General features: G+C 38.3%; 2 protein-coding genes across 2 annotated transcripts in view; both read right to left on the reverse strand.

The window, feature by feature from the left end:
- Window positions 1-16638: 16638 nt before the first annotated feature.
- Window positions 16639-21266, reverse strand: LOC148998534 (uncharacterized). Its single transcript, XM_089123234.1, has 6 exons — window positions 21170-21266; window positions 21003-21053; window positions 20829-20903; window positions 20668-20745; window positions 20472-20525; window positions 16639-16946 (listed from the first exon to the last, which is right to left on the reverse strand). Exons 1-6 carry the CDS (start codon window positions 21264-21266, stop codon window positions 16939-16941), a joined length of 363 nt encoding a protein of 120 aa, XP_088979360.1. The 3' UTR covers window positions 16639-16938.
- Window positions 21170-27360, reverse strand: part of LOC148998535 (basement membrane-specific heparan sulfate proteoglycan core protein-like) — a 128996-nt gene continuing 122805 nt past the window's right edge. The window contains exons 18-25 of the mRNA XM_089123625.1: window positions 27005-27289; window positions 25960-26235; window positions 25574-25861; window positions 25209-25487; window positions 24857-25120; window positions 21776-22021; window positions 21572-21682; window positions 21170-21385 (exon numbers count right to left, since the gene is read on the reverse strand). Coding sequence (XP_088979751.1) covers window positions 21291-21385; window positions 21572-21682; window positions 21776-22021; window positions 24857-25120; window positions 25209-25487; window positions 25574-25861; window positions 25960-26235; window positions 27005-27289 — 1844 coding nt within the window. The 3' untranslated portion in view covers window positions 21170-21290. The remainder of the gene's footprint in view (window positions 21386-21571; window positions 21683-21775; window positions 22022-24856; window positions 25121-25208; window positions 25488-25573; window positions 25862-25959; window positions 26236-27004; window positions 27290-27360) is intronic.

The following is a 27360-nucleotide window of genomic DNA, read 5'->3' on the forward strand; positions in this document are numbered from 1 at the left end:
TTTTTCGCCTAAAAAAAAAAAACATAAGGGGTAACACTGTCGTTTTTTTTTCTGGTCGAAATTTTGAGTTTCGATATCTCAGCTCTGGAAGGGTCTAGAGCCTCCATTTTTGCACTCAGGTCTAAGTCTCATGGCCCTCTATCAGAATCCAGAGTTTCAAGAAGATTTGGGATACTTAATTTTTCGCCCAAAAAAAAAAACGTAAGGGGTAACACTGTCGTTTTTTTTTTCTGATCGAAATTTTGAGTTTCGATATCTCAGCTCTGGAAGGGTCTAGAGCCTCCATTGTTGCACTCAGGTTTAAGTCTCATGGCCCTCTATCAGAATCCAGAGTTTCAAGAAGATTGGGGATACTTAATTTTTCGCCTCAAAAAAAAAACATAAGGGGTAACACTGTCGTTTTTTTTTCAGGTCGAAATTTTTAGTTTCGATATCTCAGCTCTGGAAGGGTCTAGAGCCTCCATTTTTGCACTCAGGTCTAAGTCTCATGGCCCTCTATCAGAATCCAGAGTTTCAAGAAGATTTGGGATACTTAATTTTTCGCCCAAAAAAAAAAAACGTAAGGGGTAACACTGTCGTTTTTTTTTCTGGTCGAAATTTTGAGTTTCGATATCTCAGCTCTGGAAGGGTCTAGAGCCTCCATTTTTGCACTCAGGTTTAAGTCTCATGGCCCTCTATCGGAATCCAGAGTTTCAAGAAGATTGGGGATACTTAATTTTTCGCCCCCCCCAAAAAAAATGTAAGGGGTAACACTGTCGTTTTTTTTTCTGGTCGAAATTTTGAGTTTCGATATCTCAGCTCTGGAAGGGTCTAGAGCCTCCATTTTTGCACTCAGGTTTAAGTCTCATGGCCCTCTATCAGAATCCAGAGTTTCAAGAAGATTGGGGATACTTAATTTTTCACCCCCTCAAAAAAAACGTAAGGGGTAACACTGTCGTTTTTTTTTCTGGTCGAAATTTTGAGTTTCGATATTTCAGCTTTGGAAGGGTCTAGAGCCTCCATTTTTGCACTCAGGTCTAAGTCTCATGGCCCTCTATCAGAATCCAGAGTTTCAAGAAGATTTGGGATACTTAATTTTTCGCCCAAAAAAAAAAAAACGTAAGGGGTAACACTGTCGTTTTTTTTTTCTGATCGAAATTTTGAGTTTCGATATCTCAGCTCTGGAAGGGTCTAGAGCCTCCATTTTTGCACTCAGGTTTAAGTCTCATGGCCCTCTATCGGAATCCAGAGTTTCAAGAAGATTGGGGATACTTAATTTTTCGCCCCCCCAAAAAAAACGTAAGGGGTAACACTGTCGTTTTTTTTTTTCTGGTCGAAATTTTGAGTTTCGATATCTCAGCTCTGGAAGGGTCTAGAGCCTCAATTTTTGCACTCAGGTTTAAGTCTCATGGCCCTCTATCAGAATCCAGAGTTTTGAGAAGATTGGGGATACTTAATTTTTCGCCCCCCAAAAAAAACGTAAGGGGTAACACTGTCGTTTTTTTTTCTGGTCGAAATTTTGAGTTTCGATATCTCAGCTCTGGAAGGGTCTAGAGCCTCCATTTTTGCACTCAGGTCTAAGTCTCATGGCCCTCTATCAGAATCCAGAGTTTCAAGAAGATTTGGGATACTTAATTTTTCGCCCAAAAAAAAAAAACGTAAGGGGTAACACTGTCGTTTTTTTTTCTGATCGAAATTTTGAGTTTCGATATCTCAGCTCTGGAAGGGTGTAGAGCCTCAATTTGTGCACTCAGGTTTAAGTCTCATGGCCCTTTATCAGAATCCGAAGTTTCAAAAAGATTGGGGATACTTAATTTTTCGCCCCCCAAAAAAAAACGTAAGGGGTAACACTGTCGTTTTTTTTCTGGTCGAAATTTTGAGTTTCGATATCTCAGCTCTGGAAGGGTGTAGAGCCTCAATTTTTGCACTCAGGTTTAAGTCTCATGGCCCTCTATCAGAATCCAGAGTTTTGAGAAGATTGGGGATACTTAATTTTTCGCCCCCCAAAAAAACGTAAGGGGTAACACTGTCGTTTTTTTTTCTGGTCGAAATTTTGAGTTTCGATATCTCAGCTCTGGAAGGGTCTAGAGCCTCCATTTTTGCACTCAGGTTTAAGTCTCATGGCCCTCTATCAGAATCCAGAGTTTCAAGAAGATTGGGGATACTTAATTTTTCGCCTCAAAAAAAAAACATAAGGGGTAACACTGTCTTTTTTTTTTTCTGGTCGAAATTTTGAGTTTCGATATCTCAGCTCTGGAAGGGTCTAGAGCCTCCATTTTTTCACTCAGGTTTAAGTCTCATGGCCCTCTATCAGAATCCAGAGTTTCAAGAAGATTGGGGATACTTAATTTTTCGCCTAAAAAAAAAAAACATAAGGGGTAACACTGTCGTTTTTTTTTCTGGTCGAAATTTTGAGTTTCGATATCTCAGCTCTGGAAGGGTCTAGAGCCTCCATTTTTGCACTCAGGTCTAAGTCTCATGGCCCTCTATCAGAATCCAGAGTTTCAAGAAGATTTGGGATACTTAATTTTTCGCCCAAAAAAAAAAAAAAACGTAAGGGGTAACACTGTCGTTTTTTTTTCTGATCGAAATTTTGAGTTTCGATATCTCAGCTCTGGAAGGGTCTAGAGCCTCCATTGTTGCACTCAGGTTTAAGTCTCATGGCCCTCTATCAGAATCCAGAGTTTCAAGAAGATTGGGGATACTTAATTTTTCGCCTCAAAAAAAAAAAAAACATAAGGGGTAACACTGTCGTTTTTTTTCTGGTCGAAATTTTTAGTTTCGATATCTCAGCTCTGGAAGGGTCTAGAGCCTCCATTTTTGCACTCAGGTCTAAGTCTCATGGCCCTCTATCAGAATCCAGAGTTTCAAGAAGATTTGGGATACTTAATTTTTCGCCCAAAAAAAAAAAACGTAAGGGGTAACACTGTCGTTTTTTTTTTCTGGTCAAAATTTTGAGTTTCGATATCTCAGCTCTGGAAGGGTCTAGAGCCTCCATTTTTGCACTCAGGTTTAAGTCTCATGGCCCTCTATCAGAATCCAGAGTTTCAAGAAGATTGGGGATACTTAATTTTTCGCCCCCCCCAAAAAAAACGTAAGGGGTAACACTGTCGTTTTTTTTCTGGTCGAAATTTTGAGTTTCGATATTTCAGCTTTGGAAGGGTCTAGAGCCTCCATTTTTGCACTCAGGTCTAAGTCTCATGGCCCTCTATCAGAATCCAGAGTTTCAAGAAGATTTGGGATACTTAATTTTTCGCCCAAAAAAAAAAAACGTAAGGGGTAACACTGTCGTTTTTTTTTCTGATCGAAATTTTGAGTTTCGATATCTCAGCTCTGGAAGGGTCTAGAGCCTCCATTGTTGCACTCAGGTTTAAGTCTCATGGCCCTCTATCAGAATCAAGAGTTTCAAGAAGATTGGGGATACTTAATTTTTCACCCCCTCAAAAAAAACGTAAGGGGTAACACTGTCGTTTTTTTTTTCTGGTCGAAATTTTGAGTTTCTATATCTCGGCTCTGGAAGGGTCTAGAGCCTCCATTTTTGCACTCAGGTTTAAGTCTCATGGCCCTCTATCAGAATCCAGAGTTTCAAGAAGATTGGGGATACTTAATTTTTCACCCCCTCAAAAAAACGTAAGGGGTAACACTGTCGTTTTTTTTTCTGGTCGAAATTTTGAGTTTCGATATCTCAGCTCTGGAAGGGTCTAGAGCCTCCATTTTTGCACTCAGGTCTAAGTCTCATGGCCCTCTATCAGAATCCAGAGTTTCAAGAAGATTTGGGATACTTAATTTTTCGCCCAAAAAAAAAAAACGTAAGGGGTAACACTGTCGTTTTTTTTTCTGATCGAAATTTTGAGTTTCGATATCTCAGCTCTGGAAGGGTGTAGAGCCTCAATTTGTGCACTCAGGTTTAAGTCTCATGGCCCTTTATCAGAATCCAGAGTTTCAAAAAGATTGGGGATACTTAATTTTTCGCCCCCCAAAAAAAAACGTAAGGGGTAACACTGTCGTTTTTTTTTCTATTCGAAATTTTGAGTTTCGATATCTCAGCTCTGGAAGGGTCTAGAGCCTCCATTTTTGCACTCAGGTTTAAGGCTCATGGCCCTCTATCGGAATCCAGAGTTTCAAGAAGATTGGGGATACTTAATTTTTCGCCCCCCCCAAAAAAAATGTAAGGGGTAACACTGTCGTTTTTTTTCTGGTCGAAATTTTGAGTTTCGATATCTCAGCTCTGGAAGGGTGTAGAGCCTCAATTTTTGCACTCAGGTTTAAGGCTCATGGCCCTCTATCGGAATCCAGAGTTTCAAGAAGATTGGGGATACTTAATTTTTCGCCCCCCCCAAAAAAACGTAAGGGGTAACACTGTCGTTTTTTTTCTGGTCGAAATTTTGAGTTTCGATATCTCAGCTCTGGAAGGGTGTAGAGCCTCCATTTTTGCACTCAGGTTTAAGGCTCATGGCCCTCTATCGGAATCCAGAGTTTCAAGAAGATTGGGGATACTTAATTTTTCGCCCCCCCCAAAAAAAACGTAAGGGGTAACACTGTCGTTTTTTTTTCTGGTCGAAATTTTGAGTTTCGATATCTCAGCTCTGGAAGGGTCTAGAGCCTCCATTTTTGCACTCAGGTTTAAGTCTCATGGCCCTCTATCAGAATCCAGAGTTTCAAGAAGATTGGGGATACTTAATTTTTCGCCTCAAAAAAAAAACATAAGGGGTAACACTGTCGTTTTTTTTTTCTGGTCGAAATTTTGAGTTTCGATATCTCAGCTCTGGAAGGGTCTAGAGCCTCCATTTTTTCACTCAGGTTTAAGTCTCATGGCCCTCTATCAGAATCCAGAGTTTCAAGAAGATTGGGGATACTTAATTTTTCGCCTAAAAAAAAAACATAAGGGGTAACACTGTCGTTTTTTTTTCTGGTCGAAATTTTGAGTTTCGATATCTCAGCTCTGGAAGGGTCTAGAGCCTCCATTTTTGCACTCAGGTCTAAGTCTCATGGCCCTCTATCAGAATCCAGAGTTTCAAGAAGATTTGGGATACTTAATTTTTCGCCCAAAAAAAAAAAAAACGTAAGGGGTAACACTGTCGTTTTTTTTTTCTGATCGAAATTTTGAGTTTCGATATCTCAGCTCTGGAAGGGTCTAGAGCCTCCATTTTTGCACTCAGGTCTAAGTCTCATGGCCCTCTATCAGAATCCAGAGTTTCAAGAAGATTTGGGATACTTAATTTTTCGCCCAAAAAAAAAAAAAACGTAAGGGGTAACACTGTCGTTTTTTTTTCTGATCGAAATTTTGAGTTTCGATATCTCAGCTCTGGAAGGGTCTAGAGCCTCCATTGTTGCACTCAGGTTTAAGTCTCATGGCCCTCTATCAGAATCCAGAGTTTCAAGAAGATTGGGGATACTTAATTTTTCGCCCCCCAAAAAAACGTAAGGGGTAACACTGTCGTTTTTTTTTCTGGTCGAAATTTTGAGTTTCGATATCTCAGCTCCGGAAGGGTCTAGAGCCTCCATTTTTGCACTCAGGTTTAAGTCTCATGGCCCTCTATCAGAATCCAGAGTTTCAAGAAGATTGGGGATACTTAATTTTTCGCCTAAAAAAAAAAAACATAAGGGGTAACACTGTCGTTTTTTTTTCTGGTCGAAATTTTGAGTTTCGATATCTCAGCTCTGGAAGGGTCTAGAGCCTCCATTTTTGCACTCAGGTCTAAGTCTCATGGCCCTCTATCAGAATCCAGAGTTTCAAGAAGATTTGGGATACTTAATTTTTCGCCCAAAAAAAAAAACGTAAGGGGTAACACTGTCGTTTTTTTTTTCTGATCGAAATTTTGAGTTTCGATATCTCAGCTCTGGAAGGGTCTAGAGCCTCCATTGTTGCACTCAGGTTTAAGTCTCATGGCCCTCTATCAGAATCCAGAGTTTCAAGAAGATTGGGGATACTTAATTTTTCGCCTCAAAAAAAAAACATAAGGGGTAACACTGTCGTTTTTTTTTCAGGTCGAAATTTTTAGTTTCGATATCTCAGCTCTGGAAGGGTCTAGAGCCTCCATTTTTGCACTCAGGTCTAAGTCTCATGGCCCTCTATCAGAATCCAGAGTTTCAAGAAGATTTGGGATACTTAATTTTTCGCCCAAAAAAAAAAAACGTAAGGGGTAACACTGTCGTTTTTTTTTCTGGTCGAAATTTTGAGTTTCGATATCTCAGCTCTGGAAGGGTCTAGAGCCTCCATTTTTGCACTCAGGTTTAAGTCTCATGGCCCTCTATCGGAATCCAGAGTTTCAAGAAGATTGGGGATACTTAATTTTTCGCCCCCCCCAAAAAAAATGTAAGGGGTAACACTGTCGTTTTTTTTTCTGGTCGAAATTTTGAGTTTCGATATCTCAGCTCTGGAAGGGTCTAGAGCCTCCATTTTTGCACTCAGGTTTAAGTCTCATGGCCCTCTATCAGAATCCAGAGTTTCAAGAAGATTGGGGATACTTAATTTTTCACCCCCTCAAAAAAAACGTAAGGGGTAACACTGTCGTTTTTTTTTCTGGTCGAAATTTTGAGTTTCGATATTTCAGCTTTGGAAGGGTCTAGAGCCTCCATTTTTGCACTCAGGTCTAAGTCTCATGGCCCTCTATCAGAATCCAGAGTTTCAAGAAGATTTGGGATACTTAATTTTTCGCCCAAAAAAAAAAAAACGTAAGGGGTAACACTGTCGTTTTTTTTTTCTGATCGAAATTTTGAGTTTCGATATCTCAGCTCTGGAAGGGTCTAGAGCCTCCATTTTTGCACTCAGGTTTAAGTCTCATGGCCCTCTATCGGAATCCAGAGTTTCAAGAAGATTGGGGATACTTAATTTTTCGCCCCCCCAAAAAAAACGTAAGGGGTAACACTGTCGTTTTTTTTTTTCTGGTCGAAATTTTGAGTTTCGATATCTCAGCTCTGGAAGGGTCTAGAGCCTCAATTTTTGCACTCAGGTTTAAGTCTCATGGCCCTCTATCAGAATCCAGAGTTTTGAGAAGATTGGGGATACTTAATTTTTCGCCCCCCAAAAAAAACGTAAGGGGTAACACTGTCGTTTTTTTTTCTGGTCGAAATTTTGAGTTTCGATATCTCAGCTCTGGAAGGGTCTAGAGCCTCCATTTTTGCACTCAGGTCTAAGTCTCATGGCCCTCTATCAGAATCCAGAGTTTCAAGAAGATTTGGGATACTTAATTTTTCGCCCAAAAAAAAAAAACGTAAGGGGTAACACTGTCGTTTTTTTTTCTGATCGAAATTTTGAGTTTCGATATCTCAGCTCTGGAAGGGTGTAGAGCCTCAATTTGTGCACTCAGGTTTAAGTCTCATGGCCCTTTATCAGAATCCGAAGTTTCAAAAAGATTGGGGATACTTAATTTTTCGCCCCCCAAAAAAAAACGTAAGGGGTAACACTGTCGTTTTTTTTCTGGTCGAAATTTTGAGTTTCGATATCTCAGCTCTGGAAGGGTGTAGAGCCTCAATTTTTGCACTCAGGTTTAAGTCTCATGGCCCTCTATCAGAATCCAGAGTTTTGAGAAGATTGGGGATACTTAATTTTTCGCCCCCCAAAAAAACGTAAGGGGTAACACTGTCGTTTTTTTTTCTGGTCGAAATTTTGAGTTTCGATATCTCAGCTCTGGAAGGGTCTAGAGCCTCCATTTTTGCACTCAGGTTTAAGTCTCATGGCCCTCTATCAGAATCCAGAGTTTCAAGAAGATTGGGGATACTTAATTTTTCGCCTCAAAAAAAAAACATAAGGGGTAACACTGTCTTTTTTTTTTTCTGGTCGAAATTTTGAGTTTCGATATCTCAGCTCTGGAAGGGTCTAGAGCCTCCATTTTTTCACTCAGGTTTAAGTCTCATGGCCCTCTATCAGAATCCAGAGTTTCAAGAAGATTGGGGATACTTAATTTTTCGCCTAAAAAAAAAAAACATAAGGGGTAACACTGTCGTTTTTTTTTCTGGTCGAAATTTTGAGTTTCGATATCTCAGCTCTGGAAGGGTCTAGAGCCTCCATTTTTGCACTCAGGTCTAAGTCTCATGGCCCTCTATCAGAATCCAGAGTTTCAAGAAGATTTGGGATACTTAATTTTTCGCCCAAAAAAAAAAAAAAACGTAAGGGGTAACACTGTCGTTTTTTTTTCTGATCGAAATTTTGAGTTTCGATATCTCAGCTCTGGAAGGGTCTAGAGCCTCCATTGTTGCACTCAGGTTTAAGTCTCATGGCCCTCTATCAGAATCCAGAGTTTCAAGAAGATTGGGGATACTTAATTTTTCGCCTCAAAAAAAAAAAAAACATAAGGGGTAACACTGTCGTTTTTTTTCTGGTCGAAATTTTTAGTTTCGATATCTCAGCTCTGGAAGGGTCTAGAGCCTCCATTTTTGCACTCAGGTCTAAGTCTCATGGCCCTCTATCAGAATCCAGAGTTTCAAGAAGATTTGGGATACTTAATTTTTCGCCCAAAAAAAAAAAACGTAAGGGGTAACACTGTCGTTTTTTTTTTCTGGTCAAAATTTTGAGTTTCGATATCTCAGCTCTGGAAGGGTCTAGAGCCTCCATTTTTGCACTCAGGTTTAAGTCTCATGGCCCTCTATCAGAATCCAGAGTTTCAAGAAGATTGGGGATACTTAATTTTTCGCCCCCCCCAAAAAAAACGTAAGGGGTAACACTGTCGTTTTTTTTCTGGTCGAAATTTTGAGTTTCGATATTTCAGCTTTGGAAGGGTCTAGAGCCTCCATTTTTGCACTCAGGTCTAAGTCTCATGGCCCTCTATCAGAATCCAGAGTTTCAAGAAGATTTGGGATACTTAATTTTTCGCCCAAAAAAAAAAAACGTAAGGGGTAACACTGTCGTTTTTTTTTCTGATCGAAATTTTGAGTTTCGATATCTCAGCTCTGGAAGGGTCTAGAGCCTCCATTGTTGCACTCAGGTTTAAGTCTCATGGCCCTCTATCAGAATCAAGAGTTTCAAGAAGATTGGGGATACTTAATTTTTCACCCCCTCAAAAAAAACGTAAGGGGTAACACTGTCGTTTTTTTTTTCTGGTCGAAATTTTGAGTTTCTATATCTCGGCTCTGGAAGGGTCTAGAGCCTCCATTTTTGCACTCAGGTTTAAGTCTCATGGCCCTCTATCAGAATCCAGAGTTTCAAGAAGATTGGGGATACTTAATTTTTCACCCCCTCAAAAAAACGTAAGGGGTAACACTGTCGTTTTTTTTTTCTGGTCGAAATTTTGAGTTTCGATATTTCAGCTCTGGAAGGGTCTAGAGCCTCCATTTTTGCACTCAGGTCTAAGTCTCATGGCCCTCTATCAGAATCCAGAGTTTTGAGAAGATTGGGGATACTTAATTTTTCGCCCCCCCAAAAAAAACGTAAGGGGTAACACTGTCGTTTTTTTTTCTGGTCGAAATTTTGAGTTTCGATATCTCAGCTCTGGAAGGGTGTAGAGCCTCAATTTTTGCACTCAGGTTTAAGTCTCATGGCCCTCTATCAGAATCCAGAGTTTTGAGAAGATTGGGGATACTTAATTTTTCGCCCCCCAAAAAAACGTAAGGGGTAACACTGTCGTTTTTTTTTCTGGTCGAAATTTTGAGTTTCGATATCTCAGCTCTGGAAGGGTCTAGAGCCTCCATTTTTTCACTCAGGTTTAAGTCTCATGGCCCTCTATCAGAATCCAGAGTTTCAAGAAGATTGGGGATACTTAATTTTTCGCCTAAAAAAAAAAAACATAAGGGGTAACACTGTCGTTTTTTTTTCTGGTCGAAATTTTGAGTTTCGATATCTCAGCTCTGGAAGGGTCTAGAGCCTCCATTTTTTCACTCAGGTTTAAGTCTCATGGCCCTCTATCAGAATCCAGAGTTTCAAGAAGATTGGGGATACTTAATTTTTCGCCCCCCCAAAAAAAACGTAAGGGGTAACACTGTCGTTTTTTTTTCTGGTCGAAATTTTGAGTTTCGATATCTCAGCTCTGGAAGGGTCTAGAGCCTCCATTTTTGCACTCAGGTTTAAGTCTCATGGCCCTCTATCAGAATCCAGAGTTTCAAGAAGATTGGGGATACTTAATTTTTCACCCCCTCAAAAAAAACGTAAGGGGTAACACTGTCGTTTTTTTTTCTGGTCGAAATTTTGAGTTTCGATATTTCAGCTTTGGAAGGGTCTAGAGCCTCCATTTTTGCACTCAGGTCTAAGTCTCATGGCCCTCTATCAGAATCCAGAGTTTCAAGAAGATTTGGGATACTTAATTTTTCGCCCAAAAAAAAAAAACGTAAGGGGTAACACTGTCGTTTTTTTTTTCTGATCGAAATTTTGAGTTTCGATATCTCAGCTCTGGAAGGGTCTAGAGCCTCAATTTTTGCACTCAGGTTTAAGTCTCATGGCCCTCTATCGGAATCCAGAGTTTCAAGAAGATTGGGGATACTTAATTTTTCGCCCCCCCAAAAAAAACGTAAGGGGTAACACTGTCGTTTTTTTTTTTCTGGTCGAAATTTTGAGTTTCGATATCTCAGCTCTGGAAGGGTCTAGAGCCTCAATTTTTGCACTCAGGTCTAAGTCTCATGGCCCTCTATCAGAATCCAGAGTTTTGAGAAGATTGGGGATACTTAATTTTTCGCCCCCCCAAAAAAACGTAAGGGGTAACACTGTCGTTTTTTTTTCTGGTCGAAATTTTGAGTTTCGATATCTCAGCTCTGGAAGGGTCTAGAGCCTCCATTTTTGCACTCAGGTTTAAGTCTCATGGCCCTCTATCGGAATCCAGAGTTTCAAGAAGATTGGGGATACTTAATTTTTCGCCCCCCCAAAAAAAACGTAAGGGGTAACACTGTCGTTTTTTTTTTTCTGGTCGAAATTTTGAGTTTCGATATCTCAGCTCTGGAAGGGTCTAGAGCCTCAATTTTTGCACTCAGGTCTAAGTCTCATGGCCCTCTATCAGAATCCAGAGTTTTGAGAAGATTGGGGATACTTAATTTTTCGCCCCCCCCCAAAAAAACGTAAGGGGTAACACTGTCGTTTTTTTTTCTGGTCGAAATTTTGAGTTTCGATATCTCAGCTCTGGAAGGGTCTAGAGCCTCCATTTTTGCACTCAGGTCTAAGTCTCATGGCCCTCTATCAGAATCCAGAGTTTCAAGAAGATTTGGCATACTTAATTTTTCGCCCAAAAAAAAAAAACGTAAGGGGTAACACTGTCGTTTTTTTTTCTGATCGAAATTTTGAGTTTCGATATCTCAGCTCTGGAAGGGTGTAGAGCCTCAATTTGTGCACTCAGGTTTAAGTCTCATGGCCCTTTATCAGAATCCAGAGTTTCAAAAAGATTGGGGATACTTAATTTTTCGCCCCCCAAAAAAAAAAACGTAAGGGGTAACACTGTCGTTTTTTTTTCTGGTCGAAATTTTGAGTTTCGATATCTCAGCTCTGGAAGGGTCTAGAGCCTCCATTTTTGCACTCAGGTTTAAGGCTCATGGCCCTCTATCGGAATCCAGAGTTTCAAGAAGATTGGGGATACTTAATTTTTCGCCCCCCCCCAAAAAAACGTAAGGGGTAACACTGTCGTTTTTTTTCTGGTCGAAATTTTGAGTTTCGATATCTCAGCTCTGGAAGGGTGTAGAGCCTCAATTTTTGCACTCAGGTTTAAGGCTCATGGCCCTCTATCGGAATCCAGAGTTTCAAGAAGATTGGGGATACTTAATTTTTCGCCCCCCCCAAAAAAACGTAAGGGGTAACACTGTCGTTTTTTTTCTGGTCGAAATTTTGAGTTTCGATATCTCAGCTCTGGAAGGGTCTAGAGCCTCAATTTTTGCACTCAGGTTTAAGTCTCATGGCCCTCTATCAGAATCCAGAGTTTCAAGAAGATTTGGGATACTTAATTTTTCGCCCAAAAAAAAAAAACGTAAGGGGTAACACTGTCGTTTTTTTTTCTGGTCAAAATTTTGAGTTTCGATATCTCAGCTCTGGAAGGGTCTAGAGCCTCCATTTTTGCACTCAGGTTTAAGTCTCATGGCCCTCTATCGGAATCCAGAGTTTCAAGAAGATTGGGGATACTTAATTTTTCGCCCCCCCCAAAAAAAACGTAAGGGGTAACACTGTCGTTTTTTTTCTGGTCGAAATTTTGAGTTTCGATATCTCAGCTCTGGAAGGGTGTAGAGCCTCCATTTTTGCACTCAGGTTTAAGGCTCATGGCCCTCTATCGGAATCCAGAGTTTCAAGAAGATTGGGGATACTTAATTTTTCGCCCCCCCCAAAAAAAACGTAAGGGGTAACACTGTCGTTTTTTTTTCTGGTCGAAATTTTGAGTTTCGATATCTCAGCTCTGGAAGGGTCTAGAGCCTCCATTTTTGCACTCAGGTTTAAGTCTCATGGCCCTCTATCAGAATCCAGAGTTTCAAGAAGATTGGGGATACTTAATTTTTCGCCTCAAAAAAAAAACATAAGGGGTAACACTGTCGTTTTTTTTTTCTGGTCGAAATTTTGAGTTTCGATATCTCAGCTCTGGAAGGGTCTAGAGCCTCCATTGTTGCACTCAGGTTTAAGTCTCATGGCCCTCTATCAGAATCCAGAGTTTCAAGAAGATTGGGGATACTTAATTTTTCACCCCCTCAAAAAAAACGTAAGGGGTAACACTGTCGTTTTTTTTTTCTGGTCGAAATTTTGAGTTTCTATATCTCGGCTCTGGAAGGGTCTAGAGCCTCCATTTTTGCACTCAGGTTTAAGTCTCATGGCCCTCTATCAGAATCCAGAGTTTCAAGAAGATTGGGGATACTTAATTTTTCACCCCCTCAAAAAAAACGTAAGGGGTAACACTGTCGTTTTTTTTTTCTGGTCGAAATTTTGAGTTTCGATATTTCAGCTCTGGAAGGGTCTAGAGCCTCCATTTTTGCACTCAGGTCTAAGTCTCATGGCCCTCTATCAGAATCCAGAGTTTTGAGAAGATTGGGGATACTTAATTTTTCGCCCCCCAAAAAAAACGTAAGGGGTAACACTGTCGTTTTTTTTTCTGGTCGAAATTTTGAGTTTCGATATCTCAGCTCTGGAAGGGTGTAGAGCCTCCATTTTTGCACTCAGGTTTAAGGCTCATGGCCCTCTATCGGAATCCAGAGTTTCAAGAAGATTGGGGATACTTAATTTTTCGCCCCCCCCAAAAAAAACGTAAGGGGTAACACTGTCGTTTTTTTTTCTGGTCGAAATTTTGAGTTTCGATATCTCAGCTCTGGAAGGGTCTAGAGCCTCCATTTTTGCACTCAGGTTTAAGTCTCATGGCCCTCTATCAGAATCCAGAGTTTCAAGAAGATTGGGGATACTTAATTTTTCGCCCCCCCCCAAAAAAACGTAAGGGGTAACACTGTCGTTTTTTTTCTGGTCGAAATTTTGAGTTTCGATATCTCAGCTCTGGAAGGGTGTAGAGCCTCCATTTTGCACTCAGGTTTAAGGCTCATGGCCCTCTATCGGAATCCAGAGTTTCAAGAAGATTGGGGATACTTAATTTTTCGCCTCAAAAAAAAAACATAAGGGGTAACACTGTCGTTTTTTTTTTCTGGTCGAAATTTTGAGTTTCGATATCTCAGCTCTGGAAGGGTCTAGAGCCTCAATTTTTGCACTCAGGTTTAAGTCTCATGGCCCTCTATCAGAATCCAGAGTTTCAAGAAGATTTGGGATACTTAATTTTTCGCCCAAAAAAAAAAAACGTAAGGGGTAACACTGTCGTTTTTTTTTCTGGTCAAAATTTTGAGTTTCGATATCTCAGCTCTGGAAGGGTCTAGAGCCTCCATTTTTGCACTCAGGTTTAAGTCTCATGGCCCTCTATCGGAATCCAGAGTTTCAAGAAGATTGGGGATACTTAATTTTTCGCCCCCCCCCAAAAAAACGTAAGGGGTAACACTGTCGTTTTTTTTTCTGGTCGAAATTTTGAGTTTCGATATCTCAGCTCTGGAAGGGTCTAGAGCCTCCATTTTTGCACTCAGGTTTAAGTCTCATGGCCCTCTATCAGAATCCAGAGTTTCAAGAAGATTGGGGATACTTAATTTTTCACCCCCTCAAAAAAAACGTAAGGGGTAACACTGTCGTTTTTTTTTGTGGTCGAAATTTTGAGTTTCGATATTTCAGCTTTGGAAGGGTCTAGAGCCTCCATTTTTGCACTCAGGTCTAAGTCTCATGGCCCTCTATCAGAATCCAGAGTTTCAAGAAGATTTGGGATACTTAATTTTTCGCCCAAAAAAAAAAACGTAAGGGGTAACACTGTCGTTTTTTTTTCTGATCGAAATTTTGAGTTTCGATATCTCAGCTCTGGAAGGGTCTAGAGCCTCCATTTTTGCACTCAGGTCTAAGTCTCATGGCCCTCTATCAGAATCCAGAGTTTCAAGAAGATTTGGGATACTTAATTTTTCGCCCAAAAAAAAAAAACGTAAGGGGTAACACTGTCGTTTTTTTTTCTGATCGAAATTTTGAGTTTCGATATCTCAGCTCTGGAAGGGTCTAGAGCCTCCATTTTTGCACTCAGGTCTAAGTTTCATGGCCCTCTATCAGAATCCAGAGTTTCAAGAAGATTTGGGATACTTAATTTTTCGCCCCCCCCCCCCCCCCCCGAAAAAATGACAGTTTCATTTTTTTTTTTTTGGTGCGAAAAAAAAAGTTTCTCCAATCTTCTCAAAACTCTGGATTCTGATAGAGGGCCGTGGGACTTAGACCTGAGTGCAAAAATGGAGGCTCTAGACCCTTCCTGAGCTGAGATATTGAGATATTTATAATGCATATTATTTTAAATTATTATCATAAAGATACTGGACTGTTGCACACAATGTTATACAGTTTATGGCACAATGTTATTCTTAGTTATTTTCTTAATGAACCAGAAGTCTTCCACATTCACAAGAAAGATTAATCTGCACCTACTTCAATGGTGAAGCCTGGGTTTATTGGATCACAAAACTGATCATTGTTTATTAAAGGCTAATGAAACATCATTATGTAACATTTTTTACCTTAAAATAATGTTTCCAAAATCTTATCAGTGGTTCAAGTGGTAACAGGGTGAAAGGCACTCTGACGGGGTCTGTATCGCTTTTACTGGCACTATTGGACTCCGGGTTTCGGGTAGTAACCCGACCACAAAAAGAACTACAAAATTCGGCTGCTTTACGTCAAGTGCTACAATAGTCATTATTTTGTTTTACTTCGTTTCTAATGTCTCAATACATCATACTTTCATGAAATCATGTAACATACTCTACCTTGTCTGTGGACATCGTTCATTCCAAAACCGGTGCTGGATAAACAACGAGTTTGTGTTACGATCTTAGGTTAACAAATGTGGAAAAGTCATGCAAATAAAATGTCATATCACTCTTTATTTATAAAATAGAAAGCTTACAATTTGTTAACTTCAGCAAAAAACAGCAAATATAAAAAAAAAATGAAAAATGAAAAAAAAAAAAAAAGAACAGTTAGCTATATATGAGCAGTGTTGGGGATTGTTACTTTAAAAAAAAATGCATTATTACTCCCTTAAAAAGTTACTTTTTAAGAAAAGGCTGTTTTTTTTTTTTTTACAAAAAGCTTAATATTTTTGGGCAAACGTAAAGGTTCTTTCACACCAAAATAGGCTCTATGCACAACTTACTTCCGCATTCTGTAAAACAGATCGCATCGCTTCCGGTTCTGGTCTTTTGTATGTGCTTCATGATTTTTTTTTTTTTTCGGTTTTAATTACAATAACTTAAAAGCATAACCAATGTCCCTCACATGTACAGATTGATATTTAAACGTTTATATATTTTTTTCTTCTTCACAGTTACGTTTTGATATTTTAATGGAATAAAATGCCAATAACAAAGTGAACTAGATAGGTTGGCTGATTACCTTAAAAATCCATAGATAGTCAGTTACAGACCCAACACTTACTCTGACAAGCGGATGCGATGAGACCTGTTTTCCGGAAGAGAAATGCATATCCATGAGTGTACAGTAGAGGGCGCTAAACAGCTCAACAAACCCTTCACTGCTGTCATTCAACACTACAGAAGAATAGATGCAGGAGCAATAAAAACAAAACAATCTAAAGTTATTTTTGCTTATTGTTTAACTGAATCATCGAAGGTCAGCAGAAGCAAGTACATCGGACAATAGAGTGAGTTTAAATGCATAAAAATATGTGTTACTCCAACTCGTTATATTTAGAGCATTACCCCAACACTGTGTGTGCTATAAGAAAAATCATCTCGTTGATTAGACGTGTTAAAAATAAATCCTCATTAGATAAAATGTTTTAGTATATTAAAAATAAATCCTCATTAGATAAAATGTTTTAGTATATTAAAAATAAATCCTCATTAGATAAAATGTTTTAGTATATTAAAAATAAATCCTCATTAGATAAAATGTTTTAGTATATTAAAAATAAATCCTCATTAGATAAAATGTTTTAGTATATTAAAAATAAATCCTCATTAGATAAAATGTTTTAGTATATTAAAAATAAACCCATTAGATAAAATGTTTTAGTATATTAAAAATAAATCCTCATTAGATAAAATGTTTTAGTATATTAAAAATAAATCCTCATTAGATAAAATGTTTTAGTATATTAAAAATAAATCCTCATTAGATAAAATGTTTTAGTATATTAAAAATAAATCCTCATTAGATAAAATGTTTTAGTATATTAAAAATAAATCCTCATTAGATAAAATGTTTTAGTATATTAAAAATAAATCCTCATTAGATAAAAATGTTTTAGTATATTAAAAATAAATCCTCATTAGATAAAATGTTTTAGTATATTAAAAATAAATCCTCATTAGATAAAAATGTTTTAGTATATTAAAAATAAATCCTCATTAGATAAAATGTTTTAGTATATTAAAGATAAATGAATGATTAATAATGCAGTGCCGTTCTCTTTCAGTCAAGCATGAGCATAAGCATCACTCAGACTCATTTCTTCTCCGGTTTCTCTTTGTCGTCTGTTTTCTTCACTGCTCTCAGGGACCTTTGAACAGAGAACACAGTTAGAGGAATTATTCAAGTACCCAGATAACAAATTGGTGAAGATCTCAGCAGAGGATTAAACTCGAACTGCATTACCAGCTTCACTTATTACTAATACTAACCTGACTTTATTTCTGTCAGACGTCTACAGAAGTTCTATAATGGGAATTTACAGAGGTAGGTTGACGATTTATCGTTTCATTTGAACTCACCATTATTGCGAACAGCTTTAGTTGGGCTCTTGACTTTTGATAGTTTAAAAACTAATAAAGAGATTTATGAATAGGCAGCTTAACATGTCTTTTCAATGACAGTCAAATGACTGCATTATAGTTATTTAAATAACCGCTTTAAATAATTACAAGTGAGACATTAAAGGGTTAGTTCACCCAAAAATGAAAACTAACCCAGATAGCAAACTGACATTGAATCAACGTGGAAATATGACATTGAAACAACGTTGATCTGACATTGTTTTGCTCATCGAATGGGCTCTATGCACGGCGTTATTTCCGGTGAAGGATTAAGGATGCTCGATAACTTCCGCCGATCATAGAGTCCAATGCAATACCGAGAATTTATATTGAATTTAATACTCCATGGTTATACTAATGAAACGTTAGTCACAAAAACAGATAAAACAGACACCCCTCGTTGTGTTTATGCTTCTTTTTAAAATTATATTAAATAAACATAACTATATATAAAATGACATCTAAACGTATGTACGTTTCGTTTCAAAGACGAGAGGACAGTAAATATTGAAGACTCTGTCATAATCCCGTTTTCTCCGGTTTTCCTCCGCTTTAATCTACACAACCGGAAATGGACGAGCATCCTTACGTCAAATGCGGAACTTATGCGTGCATATAGCCCATTAACGTTGAACCAACGTCAGACGCGTCATTCTTTCAAAACTAACGGAAAATCAACTTGAAATCAACGCGTTGTTTCAACGTTATGAAAGCAAACCAATTTTCGATTTTCATTTAGCTTTGAAGAATGCCGCGTCTGACGTTGGTTCAACGTTAATTCGATGAGCAAAATCGACGTTGTTTCAATGTCATGAGATACGTTTCCACGTTGATTCAATGTCAGTTTGCTGTCTGGGAAGTCATTAATTACTCACCCCCATGCTGTACCAACCCCGTAAGACCTTCGTTCATCTTCGTAACACAAATGAAGATATTTTTTATTAAATCAGAGAGGTGGATCACGTCTCCATAGGCTCCCTAAGCCTAAGGGAATGACACTTGACGGCCCAGAAAGTCATTGAAGAAAATGTTTAAATATTCCATGTGACTACCGTGGCTCAACTATAATTTTATCAAGCGACGAGAATACTTTTCGTGCGGAAATAAAACAAAAATGACAACTTTATTCGACTATTCATTTTCTTCCTTCTGGGATTGAGACGAGAGTTCAAGAGATTTCCTCTCAGATTTAATCAAAAATATCTTCATTTGTGCTCCGAAGACGAACGAAGGTCTTACGGGGTTGGTACAGCATGGGGGTGAGTAATTAACGACTTAATTTTCATTTTTAGGTGAACTATCCCTTTAATGAAAAAGATAACACATTCATCTGTTGACACCTCTTGTGTAATAGTTGAGACACGCTTACACGTAGCCAACCATTTTCGGTAACACTTTATTTTGATAGTCCACTTTAGACATTCAACTTACTATTAGTAACTTTGCCGCTACATGTCAACTAACTATCATTAGAGTATTAGTAGACTGTCAGCTTAATATCTGCTAACGCTTTATTTTGTTGGTCCCCCAACAGACATTCAACTGACTGTAAATAACTACAAGTCAACTTGTTCTCCTAACCTGAACCCTAACACCTAACCCTAACCTAACAGTCTACTACAGCCTACTAATACTCTAATGACACTTAGTTGACATGTAGTTGAAAAGTTACTTATAGAATGTCTAAAGTGACTATCGAAATAAAGTGTAACCCTATTTTCATAAACAGACATTTCCAAAACAACATCGTGCACCCCTGTCAGTTTTCAGAAAAGTGTTCGTTGACCCCAGTGTTTCCCAACCCTGCTCCTGAAGGACCCCGACACTGCACGTTTGCTCTGTCTCCCAATCACACACCTGATTCAACTCATCACATGGTCTCAATACCAAGAATGAATATCTGATCTATATTTTTGACTAGATTGCACTTAGTTTATTATTTCAGATGCCTTTTTAAAAGACTACAATTGAAAAATGTATATTCGGCCTATATAAAATTCAGCTTGACAAAGTGGCAACAGGAGTGACTGCGTTACACACCACTGCTGAAATACACACATATGTGGCGAGTGTTAATGTCAAGCCACTAATGCTCACTGAGAGATGTTCATTAAACACAGGGGGTTTACTGTGTAACATCCAACCGTGAGACATTTGTTAAGCCAGAAAGTGAGTGATCTTTAATGAATTAGGGAGAAAAGTTAGGAGCAATAATTATAGGATTACAGGCTACAAACTTTCCCACGTTACAATGATGTTCTTTTGAAACAGCAACGCAATCGTATTAATCTGATGTTAGTTTTCATTCTAATGTTTAACCCTTGTGCTGCATTAGATTTGTAACACCGTTGAGTGCATCAAGGACCAAAAATGGCCACATATTAAACATTGCCTAAAATATTATATATTATTATTATTTTCCACTTTTACCAAGTTAAATCTTTTAACCAGCATCAGTCCTCATCATAACTACCAAAAATGTATTCAATTTCAGGATTTTAACCCTTTAATTACCAGTTTTGTTTGCGAAACCATCGATTTGTATAAGAGGAAAAAACACAAAAATTCAATTATTTTCAATAAACTAAATGCAAAGAGAAAACTTTAGATTTGGATTATCACAGTCCCACTTTGCAAAAAATCCCACTTAGCGCGTTAGAGACCAAACATGGCCACCTATTAAACGTTGCCTATTGCCTAAAATAAGGTGCATTTCCACCCATAGGGAATAAATATGTAGTGACGTCATCTGGTGGAATACACTATATAATGCAAATATAATGCTTTTGCTTCAAAATGAAAGGATGTTTGTGCAAAAATCATGTTTCATGTCTTACTGACAGCCTCAGATTTAAACAACGTTTTAATGGGTTTCAATGGGCCATTTTTGGTCTTTATGGTGCTGAGTGTTACTATTTGATCTACACAGTGTGTGTTATACATATTTTGCAAAATGGGATCACATTTTTTACATGTATCCAAAAAGTCACAATTTTGCCAAATTTCATACCATTTGCATTAAAACAGCCAAAATGGTCAAAGAAATTAAACTGCAAAAGACCAAAAATGTCCCTAATGCAGCATAAGGGTTAAAGGATGTTCCACTAATGTTGTCCTTGTTAGTTTTTAAGATCACAATGAACCTGATCCTCACAAATAACTGAACTGAATCACTAAAAACAGATTTACGTGAAAGTGAAAATTGTGAACTTCTCATCAGTTGCTGTAAAATCGTTGCAACGAAAATCATATAGTTTTATTGTTTTTCTGACCTTTCTTCCTTAAAACTTGAGCATAAGTTGTGTCTCCAACTCCAGCATCCGCACCTGAAGAAGGAGACTTTATCAGTTCAGGTAATGGTTATCTTTTATGAATATAGAAGTATTGTATATATATATATATATATATATATATATAATGTGATGATTCATTCAGACAGTGTTTAGATGCAGTTTGTTGAGCGTTTACCTTTAGTCTTGCTTTTCTTTTTGTCCTGTATATTGATCTGTGCGTAAGTCAAATCACTGGGTCCTGCAGTATTAATATCTATTACAGAACAGAAAATAAATCAGATTATTCAGAATATGCTGGACTAATAATATTGTTCTTCAGGAAAAACAGGATCTCACCTTTGCGTTTGCATTTCTTTCCTTTTGTTTTCACTTCGGAGTACATCACATTATCTGACTCTGCCACTGGTTTATCTGGGAAAATATGATTAGTCAATTAGAAAGGGATGGTTTTAATAACTAAAATTGCATAAATGTTATTGGTTAATGACTCTTTTGATGAGGGTTTTTAACCTTTATCCACAGATTTGTTGTTCTTAACAGTGACCTCTGAATATGTGATGTCTGGAAAAAAACAAAACAAGGAAAAAGTAAATCATGGATTTAATGATTTTTGTCGATTTTTTTTCTTCTTTTCATGATGCATGTGTACATTTTTTTAGGATAATTTTTAAGACAACCTTTATTTCCACTATTCACTGGAGTCACGTCTGTATAAATGTGCAAACAAGGAACAAGTATAAAAGCAAGGCAGTCTAAAACGGAGGAAAAAAACATTATTAAATAAATGTAAATCATGTGTTAGTGCATCTGACCAGATTTTAGGCGAGAGTTTAACGGTAGAGATTCTCCGGATGGATTCGGGTCTGATGTCTGTTGAATGTTACACTGCTGATCTATAATAGAGACAAAGATTATTATGGTCACTGTAAGAGTTTGTCACTCATATTTTCTGATTATGCATAAACTGCTCATTTATTAATAAACATGCAGTGACTGTCTAGGCTTCAGAAACTGTATCTTCCATTTGTTGCTGTTCATGTGGTTTAATAATTCATAACCTGTGATGAACTGATCCAAACCTTTCTTGTGTTTGTGTCTGCACAGCAGAACCAGTGAGACGAAGAACAACAAGCAAACACTCGATCCTACACACACACCAATGGCCAGATAAAAAGATGAAGCTGTTGAGACTGAAGAACATGACAAACACACAGATCTGTCCGTGAGTGACGCGAGACTGTACGATCATATTACAATAATATCATCAGTGATTATTCAGAGACCTGTGACTGAGATCCAGCTGTGGAGAGACTGTCCTCTCTCTGTTTTACAGGAGTAGAAACCCTCATGTGACTTTGAGACAGTAGTGATGCTCATCTCTCCTGTCGTCTGATTCTGGATCAGTGATCCGTCTTTATAGAAATCAGCGCTGGAGATCGAGGAGTTTGTAGATCGATGTAAACAGTGTAGAGTCAGAGTCTCTCCCTCAATCACAGGATCAACAGAACTCTCCAGAATCACCTCACCGTCTACAAACACGAGATATGTGCGTTTAATAGAAGAATACAGCAAAACAATACATAAGAAAAATACTGAATTGTACTTAATACCTTTCAAGCTTTTTTATACGAGTGTTGTGTAGTCTAACCCGATCTCATGAACAAACGATTGTTTTGTTTGGACTTTTTTTGTTGTTGTTGAAAAAGTAATCGTTGTCGAACCATTCATTCTTCATTATTTCTTATTGGTTATTCACTGTTAAATGGGCACAGCTGATCTGTTCTTTTCTCTTTAATAATTTCCCATGGTGGATTGTTAGAGAGAGTTGGAAGAGGCGAGTAGCGGGACTCGGGAGCAAACTCTCTGTTGACAGTATTGCATCGGTTTGAATGCCTTATCAAGCTTTATAGAGAGCCTAAGTCCCGCCCCTCCGCTTCCGGCTCATGGGACCTTATTTCGGAAAAAATATGAATGGTAGTCAATGGCGAGAGACAACTTATCTTTTTATTCCGTCTGAACTGTGACCTCAATTACACATATGATCTTTGTCGATTTAAAAGCTAATTCTGAAAGTCAAAAACGTCGCAGTTTGTCATATAACAGAAGAGTAACATTTAGTTTTATGTGAAAATCGCTCTTTGAACTACATCTCCCGGGAAGAGAAACGAGATCCGCTGCTCGTGTGTGTGCAGTCTCGTACAAAACACTCAGGTATGACGGCGTAACGTTACGATTATAACGTAAGACTGTAGAAACAATGACAGACAGCCTCAGTAAAGTTAACTTCATTCATTGAGAGAAAATGTGCGCCTTTGGGGTTTGTAGTCTTTGTAACGTATTTTCACAGTCTTATACCTCAACGGTTTTACATCAAACTGCGACTTTCTTTACTTTAAAATGTCTCTTTTAAATTGACAAACATCGTATGTTTAATTCAGGGCACAATTCAAACGAGATCAAAATATTTGTTGTCTCTCGCCATTGACTACCATTCAATATTTTTCCGAAATAAGGTCCCATGGTGGTCGACCGGAAGGGGAGGGACTTAGGCTCTCTATTTCATCATCATCATCCGCTTATCTGGGACCGGGTCGCGGGGCAAAATCAAATCAAAAGTAAGCTAAGTGCATCAGTAATTTTGATGGAAATGACGACCGACTGCGAATGAGTTGCACAGGATTATTCCTCCTATAGATCTATAGCCTCTGTGTGTCTATTGGATGCCACTAATAAGCATCAAGGTCCACCTTTAACCTCTTAACGGTCACCCCCCCTTTTTTGAATAGACATGAAAATCCACATTTCGAACTTAAATGGTTGTAATTCAAGAATGCTTTGGAATATAGACATATGATTGGTCTTGTTTTAAAGAAGACATTTGGCAGATTTTTGTAGAAGTGAAATAAATTAAGAAAGTGAAACAGAAAAAAAGTTATAGAAGTTTGAGTTTATGGAAATGTACAATGTAAAAATATTAATTATTCATATTTTACATAAAATATATATTTTCAAAACCTGGGCTACTCTAAAACGGCAGAAAGATCAAAGCCAAAAATCTGAACAAGTTGTGTTTCAAATTTTAGGTTGATATCTCAAAAAATGAGCTTTCAGTAAGATTTTGTTTGAGCGCAGTACCAAAATTTTTCACTAGGGCACAATCAGACTCCATTACTGCCCATATAAGGGCGCCTGCATTTCCATTCGTGTTTTGAGTGATGTGAACCATTATTTTCACAATTTTCATACAATTTCTTAAGTAGAAATCCTATTCAGGAGTAGTATGGGAAGTTTGGCAGATTTTGATATGAATTGAACCTCTAAGAAACACATACAAAGAACACGCATGTAAGTCATAGCTAGCTGCCACGTCACAAATGCTGAATTGATTATTTTTTTCTTGATATTTCAAACTTTTCAGACCTTTTTTTTCCAAAATAATTGAATGGATTCTATCTTTTGAACTTTTGGCATGAAAACAAACTGAGGTATCTACCATTTTTTCATGATTTTTCATGTTTACTGCTATTTTAAAATAAAGGTCTGAACACGCCTTACGAGTATGAAAATATTCTTGTTGCATATTGATAAATTATGGCTCCTCTGTAATATATTTTGAAAATCAGTCACCAAATATGGAAACTAGAGATTATAAGCTTTCAAATGATATATAGTTTGTCAATATTATTTAAGGTATTTTCTAAGATATTATTGTTTTAAAAATATAGTGGCAAACGTCCCACCTGTGGGACAGTGACAGTTAAGTAAACCCAACCATCAGTAGGGCACAACAAGATTATACTAATGAGATTGTACAAATTCATACACATTAGTCACTAATGTGCCAAAATGTAAAATAGTTACAAATTTCCGTGAGAGTTTGTTGGTTGTGTATCAGATTTTTAACCACTGGCATAAAAACCTTTATGCAGCTTAATCTGCCAGTTTATATGGTAAGACGCTGTCTGATGACAATGTCACATTTTGCTTTGTTTGTATGTGGCATTTAAGGGCATGTTCATGTAGCACCACGATAAATGAAGTACCAAGATGGAGGAGCCTAAATATTCAGTCCTATCAATCATCATTATGAGCGTATGTAAGTAGGGATAATTCATTTCTTACGGCATCCCTCCTCCTCCTCTATTTCTCTGGCATAGAGGGTTTAGCTCGAGCCTCCTCTGAGGACAGCAAGCCAAGTTCGTTTACCATTATGCTATTAAGATTGAATGGCCATGCGAACTCGCGATTACTTAAGGAAAAAGTCAGTCTGTCATCAGCTGTACAGAATTAATGGAAGACTGTAATTAGATTTACTTTAGATTATACTATTAGACTAGTAGATGTCATGATTAAACCGGACTCACCGTGTACAGTGATGTTTCGAGGACGGCGTTTCTCTCCAGATTCAGACTCACACCAGTACACTCCAGAGTCAGATGTGCTGAGAGAGTCGATTACACACTGAGATCCTGTTTGTTTGGCACAGGTTTGTGTGTGTGTGTCTGTGTATCTTCTCACTGTCCATCCAGCAGAGTTACTCTGATCCACACAGCTCAGAGAGAGAGACTGAGATGAGAAGTGTTGACTTCTGCTGGGATCGATGACCAGAGACACTGAAGCAGAAACTCCTGAAAAGAGGAAAATCTCCATCAGAACTGACAGCACAGAGACTGCAGTGAAACACAGATGCGGATGAGCACAAGCAGAAACCCTCACCAGTGAGCCACAGTGTGTGTGAGCTGCTGTTGTGTGTGTAATAGGCTGGTCGTCCTCTCTCTGCTCTGCACGTATAAACTCCTGTGTGCTGTAGAACAGCAGGACTGAGAGTGTAAGATCCTCCAGCTCCTCTGCTGCTGTCTGACAGATGATCATGATCTCTGAACCAGCTGAACGTCCAGCCTGTAGAGGAGCCTGAAACCTCACAGATCAGAGTCACTGATTCTCCTTCAGTCAGCCACGGCTGTGGAGACACTCGCAGTGATGCCTGAGCTTCAGCTGAACAAAACATCACGAGTTACAGAGCCGTAGAGAAACTGATGGAGAAGCTGATCACACACACACACACTCACACACACACTCACCTGAGACAGTCAGTGTAACAGCATCACTGATGCGTGATCTCTGTGAGTCTGATCTCTCTCCTCTACAACTGTATTCACCGCTGTGAGAGAGATCGACACTGCTGATGATCAACTCTTGTGTTGAGGTTCGTTTGACAGTGTTTTTATTTCGGTCGTTGGTTCCCTCTATTTCCCATCTGTATGTCCACTCAGTGTCTCCTGCCCACTTTATATCACATCTGAGAGTGACTGTTTCTCCTCTAAACACTCGTTCATCAGGTCGTACCGTCACCACAGCTTTAGGACTCACTGTACAAACACAGATTATTGCATTTATAGTTTCAGAAGTTGTGTAGATATTGTCTCTGATCTGTATTTGTTGCATCACACACTACAGTCTCTCTCACCTGTAACATTTACCCACAGTGCATCACTGTATTGTGTGTAATAGACTGGTTTCCCTCTTCCAGCTCTACACCAGTACTGGCCTCCATCAGACACTGAATCAATCTTCAGGCTGTAGGAGTGTGTTTTCTTCTTCTCTGTCTCAGGGTTCAGTGTGTGTTTGTACCAGTAAATGTCCCAGTCTCTGGTTAGATTCATGCGACAGGTCAAAGTCACTGTGTTTCCAGTCAGTGCAGCTCCTGCAGGATCTGATGTGAGTTCAGGCTTCGGCTGTAGATCTGCAGGAGAACAACAACAGATTCAGATCCTCCAGAGTCAAGAGTTCACCTGTGTTACACAAATCATTCAGTGTTTGTCTCCAACTACATAAATAAAATGGTTCAGTTTTGTTCTAATGAGAGGGTGTGTGAGATTAAATGATGACAATTTTCATTCTCAGGTGAGCTAATGTTGAAACTTTGGAGTGAGTGTCAGATAAAATACTTCTTAAATCTAATGTTTCATGAACTGTAAATCATAATCAGATACAAAACGATGAAACTTCTGAAAACCAAAGCTGCATTTGTATAAAAACTCAGAAATTCTCAGAAAAAACAAGCAGCTAAAAAATAAAATAAAATACGTACACGAATGTTTTATGTTTATTACAAAACTTTGTTTCTGAATAGATGTAATTGACATGTAATTATCAGCCATTAACAGAACTATTTTTATTTGTTTCTCAGATCTGTGCTCACATGCGTCAGAAAGACTTTATCTGTTGTGTTTCTATGTTTTATGAGAAATTCACGAGTGTTGTATTTTTAAGATTACACTTCTAAAAATACTTCAGTTTTAAAATGGATTTTCGGACATCTGCATTAGTTGCATGTTTTGCTCATTTAAATAGTTTGTAAAAGAACAGTGAGAAAATAAAATCAAGCCCTTCAAAAGAAGAGTGACAACTATTTATCAGCAGTGAAGGAAAAATCTAAAGTAAAATTCTCTTGATTGTTTGTGTGATCATGAATAATAAAGAGTTTATGAGGACAATGATGTTGAACTCACCCTTCACAGAGAGAGAAACAGCAGAGCTTGATGTTGATGAGTTTGGTCTTCCATATATCTGTCCTTTACACCAGTACTGACCCTGATCAGACTCAGTAGCTCCTCTGATAGTGACAGTGTCTCTGTTTACAGTGTAACGACCAGACTTCTGTAATATTACACTGTCTTTATACCACTCATATCTCCAGTTACTGTGATCAGAGTTTATCACACACTTCAGATTGACTGTTTCTCCAGTGAATACAGGACCGGCTGGTGTCACAGTCACTGTAGATGTGGGTAAACCTGAGAAGAAACACAGAAACACAAACTGACTCAAACAGTCTGACTGAGGACAGATGATCAAGTCTCAAGGC

Source organism: Pimephales promelas, chromosome 1 (genome assembly GCF_988280905.1).
Source record: "Pimephales promelas chromosome 1, fPimPro1.hap1.1, whole genome shotgun sequence".
Taxonomy (NCBI): domain Eukaryota; kingdom Metazoa; phylum Chordata; class Actinopteri; order Cypriniformes; family Leuciscidae; genus Pimephales; species Pimephales promelas.